This window comes from Microcebus murinus, chromosome 23 (assembly GCF_040939455.1).
Source record: "Microcebus murinus isolate Inina chromosome 23, M.murinus_Inina_mat1.0, whole genome shotgun sequence".
Classification (NCBI taxonomy): domain Eukaryota; kingdom Metazoa; phylum Chordata; class Mammalia; order Primates; family Cheirogaleidae; genus Microcebus; species Microcebus murinus.
Window position 1 is genome coordinate 33697478 of NC_134126.1, and position 10445 is coordinate 33707922.

At 36.3% G+C, this 10445-nt stretch overlaps 1 protein-coding gene across 4 annotated transcripts in view; it reads right to left on the reverse strand.

Moving 5' to 3' along the window:
- The window catches only part of PTPRC (protein tyrosine phosphatase receptor type C), a 109882-nt gene extending 100435 nt beyond the window's left edge, over positions 1 to 9447 (reverse strand). For 2 of the 4 annotated variants that reach the window (XM_075996988.1, XM_075996987.1), the window contains exons 1-2: positions 9299 to 9446; positions 9101 to 9216 (exon numbers count right to left, since the gene is read on the reverse strand). In XM_075996988.1, coding sequence (XP_075853103.1) covers positions 9101 to 9173 — 73 coding nt within the window. In that variant the 5' untranslated portion in view covers positions 9174 to 9216; positions 9299 to 9446. Of the gene's footprint in view, positions 1 to 9100; positions 9217 to 9298 lie in introns of all 4 variants that reach the window. The other 2 variants (XM_075996986.1, XM_020284323.2) reach the window with 2 other exon arrangements.
- Positions 9448 to 10445: the final 998 nt, after the last annotated feature.

Sequence of the window (10445 nt, forward strand, 5' to 3'; positions counted from 1 at the left end):
AACTGGGTGAGCTTACGTGCATATTCCACCAAACGACCTCATGTCTACCACCTCCTTTCCACGCCACTGTGATGCACCCACCACTGTGGAGTCATGTCCTCAACTACCGGATTACCCAGCTGACGGCTGAGAAGATTGACCAGCCAGTGGAGAAAGAACAGACCTAGAATCGGATAGACCCAGGTTAAAATCCCAGCTCTCAGCCCCGACCCCAACCCCCACTTGTTGGAAAATTATTCTGAAGGGTCACCAAGAACAGAGGGAAGGATGTGCTTGTGTGGCATGCCTTGGTGTACGTTTTAACTTCTCTCTCGAAATAAATATTTTATTTTCGGAATAAATCTCAAGACAAACCAGCCACAACAAATTAAAGCTGTTGTCTAGTCCCTTTTTGCATCTATCACCATTATTTTTTTTAAAAAAAATATCTCAAGATAATCTATTCAACTCAGTGCCAGCCCCAGGATGTCTATAACCGAAAAGTCTGCAGAGAAAAATCTGGTTGGAACAGACTTGGAGGTAGTCTTGTGAGAATAGGATTTTTTACTTAGTATATTACATACAGATATTAAAATAGTGGTTTTCAAATTTCTAGTTTATAAAAGGTTGACAACACCAATAATTATCTGCAAGAAGGTATATCATTACTTTAAGGAGGAAGCATTGGGGTGCTGATGGAGATTTTGGAAGATGTGAAACCCCACCTCCAAGCAGCCACTGCCACAGAGAGATTATAGACTTCATGAGGATAGACATGAACTATGGTACCCCCCAGCCCACCCAGGAGTCCAGGGAAAGCACTCACAAAGTAGTTGTTCATCAAATGCATTAATAAATTAATAAATAAATGGATAGATTTTTTTTTTTTTTTACCCAACCAAATAAAATACTCAGAAAGTTTTTAGGGCTTGAGTACTAAGAATCTGTGAGATTTTTTTTTATTCTCCTATTGATTCATTTCTGTGTTTCTCAAGTTGTCTAGAATAGTCCTGGCCTACTTAAAAGGCAATCAGAAGATGCCATGTCACACACGGCATGAGATGAAAAGAGGGAGAGAGAAATAAAAACAAAATGTTAGCAAGGACTCTGAGCAATTTCTTCTTTTATCAATTCCCTGACATTTTCCATGCAGAAAAAATTTACCATGACTAATTCACTTAAATGACGACACAACGAGGAAACAATTGGAATTACTTTTACACATCCTTAAGTGCTTTCTGCATAGAGGGGTGAGTTACCGCCCATTCATTCAGCAAAGGAGTACTGAGGACCTGCAGGCACCGATAAATAAGACCTGGTGATAACCTACGCGAGCTCACCAGCTACGGCAAAAGCAAAGCTGGGCAAAGAGAGTCCCAGGAGGGTTATTCAGGGGATCATCAGGGCAAGAGAACCCCAAACACCCATCCAGGGGGCAAAGGGGCAGAAGAGCAGGGCACATAGAGGAGGGCTGCCCAGAGGAGGTGATCTTTGTGCTAAATTTTGCAGAACAATTATAATTTTCCCAGTTAAAAAAAAAAAAAAAACGTGGAGGGAATAAAAAAACAGCATGGTTGACAGTTTGGAGAAATGAAAATATTATATTCTTAGGAAAATGCAAGTTATAACAAGAGATCATAGTATATGTCCCAAGGTGGTGACAGATAAAACCAGAGAGGTCTGAAGAGGTTCTGTTGGAATCGTGTGTGCAAGGCTAGCTGCTTTTGTTTTTCCCAAATAAAGCACAGAGACTACAGTAGGATAATTTGACACTCTCCCCACTCATCATTTTACTTTGAGAACATTTTACACGTATTGTGTTGATTCTTCTCTTTACTTTCTGCCCACTAATGACTAAGAAGTCGGGACAAGGGTATGGAAGCCAATTAGAGGAATACCACCCTAAGGAATGAGAATTAAAACATAATAATTCTAGACTGCAGAGCAGTCCTAAAAGAGTTTCTAAAGTTCCCATTGGCTCCCTAAGAAATAATTAAAACTGTGTCCTAAAAAAATCTCAAAATGAATCTAGATGAAAAAGCTCTGAATCTCAAAATGATTGTTACTGATTGAAATTTCAACACAACATAAATTTGAAAATGGCTAACACTGCCCAATCTAAGTCTGGTAAAAGTGAAAAATTACGTTACTAAAATTATATTTTATGTAGCATTGAACTGCCAAAAAAATTTTCTTTTTTTAGCTGTCAGCAGTCAAAACTACACAGAGGAAATGTTTCTGGACAAAAAGAAGAATTAAAATGCTTTTAAAAATTTAGATCTGTATTGTTTGAGAAGAAAAATTATACTTAGAAAAATAGTGACCACAAAGGGTATTTCCCAGAGACACAAGCTATCATCAGTAAAATCTGATGTGTGTCAAATTGATTCATAAATCTAATAGTTATTGCAAAAATTAAATGCAAGTGATGCTGTTGAACATTAATTCAGTAAAATAAAAATTCAAAAACTGACTGTAAATTAACCAGGCTACATATAAAATACTCAGGGAATTAAATTTACGTAACAGATTCTTTTCCCTGCAAAATTTATCTTCAAGGAAGCCTCATAAGTGTTGGTGTATTCTAATTAACTGTTTGTCTTCATAAGAGTTGAGTCAAAACATCCTTGGTATCAAAATCATGGGAGCAAAATATTCTCTACCTCATAGCGAGCTATTAAAGGAGGGCTGTACAAAGGTGAGTTTTGCATTTTGCAAAGATTCTCCTTGTGATGGCAGACGTAGGCACAGGAGGGATTGGAGAGAGCCAGGACTTTAGGTGGTTGTTGGGATAAGAAATGGCAGTAATCCCTAGCAAAGGGTTGTAGAAGGGAATGGATTCACGAACTATTTGGAATGCAGTCCAGAGTGGCCTGAACATCCCCAAAATACAGGATGTGGCGTTAAAAGAATTCAAAGATCTCTCCGGGTCTGCTCCCCTGCCTCATAACCTTAAACAACTGCTTTATCTCCTCATAGCCTCTCAAAGAATGAGATGTCATTTGCAATCAGAGCTTCATGCTAAAGAGCCATGAGCTGTGGTTTCATGGGATCGCATGAAAAAACAAATGTACAACTTTGCAGAGTTTCTCGTGGTTTTTCAAAGCATCCTCACAAATATTTTCATTTTAAATGCTTACGGCACTTTATAGACGAGGAAATTGTGTCTCAAAGGTAAAAAAATTATTTGGCTCAAAATCGCACCATTCATAGAGTTAGATCCTCAAAACATTTCTCACTCCAAATGCCATGATATTCTCCGGCTTGGGAGGGCTCCTGCCTCATTTTCCATTATGCTTAATCTTTTTTTTTAAATCGATAAACAAATTATTACTTTTTTTCTTTAAGTGGAGATATTTGAAATACAATGACCACACTTTGTTGCCATCCATGATGTTGTCCTTTTGATACCATCTCTTTATATAGGTTTGTCTATTTTCTTGAATATCAGGACGCATTTTTTAAAATTTAAAATGCAGAGAACTTCTTCTTGTCTACCAGTGATTTTCGTTAGGTTCACTCCACCAGCTGCTCCTATCCTAAAACACATGAGTTGATGCTAAGTTGCCCCAGCTCTGGTCTTCTGCCCCAGCATGGGCAGGTCAGCTCTGAAGGGTCGATGATTTTCCTCCAGCTGCTCAACTTTTGATGGAAACTAATTTTTTAAATACATGAATAGTGAAATTTACGCTTGAGTATCATTGCATTGTAATCATGATTTTATAACTGAACGCAATATATATGGAGGAATTGAAATTTCAGTAAAGTGGCTTTTTCCTTTCAGACACTTGTCTCATTTCCAGCAAGAAATAAGTGTTTAACTTAAAAATACTATATAGCTAAGCAGCATAGAATATGTTAATGTTTCTTTAAGCTTGGGTCTTTTGAAAAAGAATCTAATAAGAACCTTGATAATTTGACAGATTACCTTTTCAGAAGTGAATAGATTGAAGGTACTTTGGGCATAGAAGATGCCTGTTTATTTCACTAACATTGACTTCATGTATATTTGTGCTTGTTCTGGATGAAAGAGTAAAAAAGTTTTTGTTTCTTTCATTTTTTTTTTTATGATTGTTAAGCACACAATTCTCTGAATACAACAGTCACTCCCTAGACTCTTTTGACAGACTGAAATTGAAGTAGTGCATTGACAGGAATTCAGATTAATGTAAAGATTTTAGGCAATAATAATTAGACATGTTCTGATCTAAATAGTGGTTAGGGCCATGTACACAAAATCCAATGATTATTATAATCTTTATTTTTGCATATTTGGGTATTCTATAGAAATAGACATCTTAAATTATATTGCTAAATGAATAGCATGTGATATTTTATTTTTCCCTATACTATTCCCTGAAGAGTAATATCTTTCTGTATGCAAAAGTCATAGCACTAATTTTTTAGTAACAGTCAAGTGGTATGGGGTTGGGTACCTAGCACTGACAAAGATATTTAGACTAAACAACAATTAAGTTTAAATAAGTTAGATTTTGATTCTAATTTTTTCCTGTGTAAATAATCTCATGAACATATAAGATGACTGGAAAAAATCAAAGGTCTGTGACGATGAAGATCTCTTTCTCTGCACTGAGCTGACTTACACATGCATGGTCTGGACATAAAACCTTGCCTTCATGAACACTGTGTGTTTACCAACAAAATGAGTCAACCCAACTACAAATCTCTGCTCTTCACCTACTCAGATGGAAATTCATCTTCACACTATCTAGTGATAAATGATTCCCAGCTCCCTACAAAACTTTCAAAGTATTCGGCTTTCAAAATATTTGTATGCATGCAATGCAATGCCTGGGTGTACCAGATTCCATCTGACCCAGCATTCAATCCCAGAGCGCTTAACGTTAGTCCTCAAACCAGCACTTACAAGGATGAGACTTGATTTCTTTTGTGCTGTTCCCCCAGCTAGATGAATATTTTTTCCCTTCCCATTCCTTACTTTTCTTCCTACGAGCATCTGTATTTGAAGAATAAAACTGACTGACTCCCTCCCCTAAATGGCATTACCAAAAATGCCCAAAGAGCTGATCAAGGAAAATTTAGAGACAACAAAATTCTCAAACTATGAATTTTTAAGCAGTCAGGAGGGTCCTTCCACATAAGAGGTGAGATAAGGAAATGAATGAAGAAAATAACCCAAAAGAGGGCAAAGCCTGGAAGCATCTAGATCCAAAATTAGTGTATTTAATCTTGACAAAACTGTCCTACTACCCTCATCCTTCCATTTTTGCCCCTGGCTAACTTTTTTGTCTCATAGTCTCCCTCTTTTTGACTTCCCTTTCTGAAATTTTTCTCCTCCTTCATCAGCATAACCTGCGGTTTTATACTTTAAAATTTTCATTATCTATTCAGTGCCTGGCAAGGTAGCAGGAACAGGAGAGACAGAGAGGCATAGGCTTTCTGCTTTAATGCATGTTACTATGGCAGTAAATCCACTGATTTGTACATCATCATCATCATCAACAACAAAAACAACAAATTGAAATAGCACTTGAAAACTGCCAAGGAAAGGTAATAAAAAGTGGGTGATAAAACTATTATAAAAGTCCCAATTTCAGTGGGACAATTTTAGGGCAAGAGTGACAAAAGAGAAAGCCAGAGAAGAGACAGGATTTGCCCAGAGCCTTAAAGGCCTCAAGAGAGTATAGAGGAACTGCGTGTTGCAACTACCTCCTGCTTGTTCTCTTTTAATCAAACGTAAGAGAAAAAGAAAAAAAGATTCCTGCTCCACCCCAGGGCCAGCTCCCAGCTTGCTGGGGGTCCCATGTGCTCTTGCAAGAAGGTGATAATTTATACCAAAGGCAATGAGAAGGTACCAGAATTTTCCCTCTTTTATTTTTTTAAACTGCAGAATATATATATAGATAGATATAGATGTTACCAGACTAGTTAGAAAACTATTATAATTTTACAGATGAAAAATAATAAAGCCATGAATTAAGATGATGACAACGGAAGTTTAGGTCGGGGAAAAGGTTTTAAAGATCACTGAAAACAAACATTTCAGGACTGAGGGAGCATGTACATGTTTGAATTTAGGAAAGGAGTTCAGGTCCATGCTTCTGAGGGATGAGTCCAGAGATGAAGAATCAAGAGTCATCGACACATAGTAGGCACTGATAAGAAATCCAGAGTGGAAGAAATAAGAATAAAATTGGCCAAGGACTGAAGCCCATAAAACCCCAATATTTAAAAGGTAAACAAATATGGAGAACCAGTAGACAGATAGAAAGACAGATTGATAGATATAGATAGATAATAACTAGTATATATAATAACTCACATGTATATAACTAGTATGTGCAGGTATATATCTATATATGTATATGAACAAGGTAGAAACATCTACATTCCTATACTAGTTAGTTGTCACTGGTGAAAGGAGATCAAATGGCCCGGAACAGAAAAAGAACTTGGCTCAAGCTCACCACTCTGCCCTAGTACTTAGTTACGTCGAGCAAGAGAGGAAACGGAAATACAGACCCTTACCTCACCTCATCTTTCCTCTAACAAAATGCACTTCAAAATCTAGCCGTGATAAGAGTTGCAGGCAAGGTTTTTCTCTGTAGGAAATATTTTATCAAAATCAAATAATGATACCCACATCCCAGAATCTTTACATTGTCTTTAGGACTTAGACTTGCTTATCAAATTCAATTGCTACTTTGCACTGAACAGCTGTGATGTGCAAGACATGATACATGTTTGCAACGTGTGATATGGTTTTTTTTTTTTTAATGTAGATGGAAAAATAAAGAATTATGTTCAGGAAATGAGTCCGAGCTGCTGTGACTCATAACATAACTCACACAGGCCTGCCCTAGGGTGGGGGGATAACTCACAACACCTCCGCCATACTCAGAGAACACTCTTCCCTACCTGCGTTCTCAAAGCCATCACTGCCTCTAGAATTATTTAGAAATTTTAAAGAAAGTTTTGGTTTCCAGTTGTCATGGCAAAGAGGAACAGAGCAAGGAGATTAGGGACTTTTGTGTAAAACTGAACCCAGCATTGTTGCCCCGACAAAACTTAACTTTGGCCTTGCCCCCACATGCATTTTAGAGATTTAGTAAAATATCTGAATTGCGCGCATAGTCATCTATCAATGTCTCTCTACACTTGGCTCTGTTTCTTTATGCCTTTAAAACATACAGTATGAATTTTTCTGCCCCCAAATATATATTTCTTGTAGACATTATTTCAATATATTCAAATAAAACATAAAATTCAACTCGTTTGTTGCCAATAAAGAAAAATATATAAGGAATTAAGAACTTTCCAAATTATATATTGAATCACAAAATACCTCTTGGAACTTAAAAGCATGATAAACAATATTTGCAGATAGAAATTATTGTGGCTTTACATGTTTTTCCACAAATAAATATGTATTTCAGAAAGACTGTCAATGTCTTTCAGAAAAATATTTGCTCTCAAGAGCTATGTGAGCAATTGAAGATAAACTTGATTTTTCTCAGAATAAATCTATGTATATCTATCCATTTATTTGTAGTATAAATTATTCAGCAAAGTTGATTTAATGGGTTCTAGATCCTACTGTACTCTTATTTAGATTATTAATTCAAAGATGTTTCTTATGGTAAAAATCCTTTAATAGACCAAGTTAAAATTTTTACGGTGGTTTGATCTGTGGCCTACAAAATATTTCAACATTTCTTTATGCTCACTTAGAAATGCTTTTCAACATATACAAATAATAATCTTTAATGAAAATATGCTGATTTATAACAATGCACATGTCACCATATTAAAATTATTTTTTACATTTATTTTTGATTATGATAACAGTCTTTATAGAGATAACTATAGAAGCACATTTTCTGTACTAAGAACAAAATGTTGCACCTATACAGATTTTTAAAATGCATCTTTGCAACGAAAAATAACAGAATGAACACAACAAAAAAAGTCTATCTTATCCTGTTTTTCTTTCCGCTATCCTAGGTTACCCAAACTATAAACTGACAGTGTGACATGCTTAGGAGGTAACTACTGCCCTCCCTTTCAGAGGAAAGGAGAGTGGTAAAAAGTCAATAAAAGACTTCGAAGTGAATTTCAATAAGCAAGATTTTAAAAAACAGTTTATGTTTTGGAATTTCTGCAAAAATTTTACTTTTAATGTCCTTTTAATAATAAAAATAGCTTTTAGATGCTACATCATAAAGAGGACTACTAAATGGCAATTTAGTAGTTTCATTTTAATAGTCAACCAAAACGTACTCATGATCCAAGCAGACACCGTTCAAGAACTGGCCATTGAATAGACCATAAATGTGTAAAGATTTCAAACCTAAGTGCCCCAGCTCCAATTAGTTACATTTTCCTGTAGAACACAGCATTTGCATGATTTGTAAGAGTTTAAATATTTCTGTCTCATCCAGGCTATGATTTTTACCCATCACCCAGAAAGGGCGATCGCTGCAAAAATTTTCAAAGTAAAAACTCATTATTAGCGAGAAATTAGAACTTGATCTAAAATACATTCTGTGATAAGAACATGTAGAAAGTTAATATTTTATTAAATACCTCAGTATATTTTCGGATGATCATATACCTAAATATTCAACAAAATATGTTAAGAGTTAACTCAAAATTTGAGGAAGCAAACGCGTAGCGCGAAAAGATGGTAAGGCTTACATGCAGCCAGAGCCATCTTACGACTTTCACAAAGTACGGTTTTTCTTAAAAGGGTATAAAAACTCACTTATTTTGTCATTAAAACATCCCTCAGATTTTTATAAATGTGCATTCAACGTCACTTTGGGGGTTAAGTAACAACGTTGCTCTTGTGTCCTTGAACAGTTGTAAGTAAAGATACAGCTAGACAATGTTTTCCTTTTAAATTCTGATTTTTTTCTCCCCCCCCCCAAACATCTATGCCTTTTAAAACAGAAACAATGTATTCTGTCTCATAACTAGCTGTGTCTGCCTCCACCAACAACCTTGACCACCTCCCAGCCGGCTTCTCACTTCCACTCACCGACACATTTAGCGTATTCTTACGTCTCTATTTCAAACCAATCTTCCTTCCAAAAGAGAACAAAATATGAAAGTAAATATGAAATATCCTTGTACTTACCTGCAACAAACATTTCTGTGTCCAGGAAGGCAAAGCCAAAGGCCAGAAGTTTAAGCCACAAATACATGGTCATATCTGGAAACTAGCCGTGCCCTTAAGAAACACCATGCGTCCTTCTGAAAGGCAAAACAATGGTTAGCTCTGCAAAAGTTTTCCTCTGTAAAACAGAATCAAAAATAAGAAAGAATAAATGCCTACTCTTCACTGTTGTCTTATCGGGCCAGGAGCAATTTCCTCCTCTGTTGCCCTAAGAACAAACCACTTGTTAGCTGCATGAACTGCTAAGTGGTGATGTCAGGTTCGGTTTTACTAACTTCTCCAAAAATACTGTAAAGGGTCCTCTTTGCAGGAAGTCAAAAAAGCTGTTCAAACTCAGAGCAATGGCATCTTACTTCCTTAATTCAAGTGCTTTTATACCAAGTTAGTAAGCCTTTTAGAAGATTCTCCCCTCAAGAAAGGTGTTTTTTAAACTATCCAGCTACATTACAACTTTAAAACAAGACACTGGATCCCTCCCCCAAAACAATTAATAACTTTCTTACCTAAAAGATTATAAAACAGATTCAGCATGGGTATAACAAAACAAAGTCTGGCAAGATGATGCAGCAACTGAATTAGTAGAAAATATCTGTATTTTGTTTATTAAGATGGCCAAGTGAACAAACTACCTATCTGGTTATTTCTGGCAACCTGTATCATTCATCATTAGGGCATTCAAAACCCAGCAGCAATATGACAATTTAAGCAGTAAAACCCATTTCCTAGCCAAAAAGCACTCTCAGAGAGCTTAACAGTTTGGCCCCAAATCCTTCACAGATATCTTTATGAGGCTAGGAATGGAAGCAGAATGTCATTTCCACTGCAGTTACAGCAAATCCTGCTTCAAAAAAAAATTAATGCTTCTGTGACTTCAGGCATTCCTTGGTGCTGTTGATGAGGGAAAGGAGAACAATGAAAAACCAAGAGTTGTCTTTCACAAAAGCTCGGCTTTTCTTCTTTTTCTCAGTAGTACTTTCTCAACATTTTTGATAAATAAGACAACAAGTGCTCTTCATAATTTTGATGGTGCTCTTAGTTAAGTCCATCCATTAGGAAAATGCTTACTGGCAAAAAGCAAGTATAAATGTGCCAATAAATTAAGCGAATTGGTGCCATTATCACAATATCTGCATGCCTTTAAAAATAAAAGTGCACACAGTGTAGCACTCACTATTTATTTGAACTATAGCTAATGCTCTGGGGACTTCTCGAGAGACATAGCCCTTGCAGTAACCCTGCGGTCCCTGGTTAGCAAGCATTATTGTAGGGTTCCTGTAGTTAAGTAAATCAATCTTCTGATATTTAC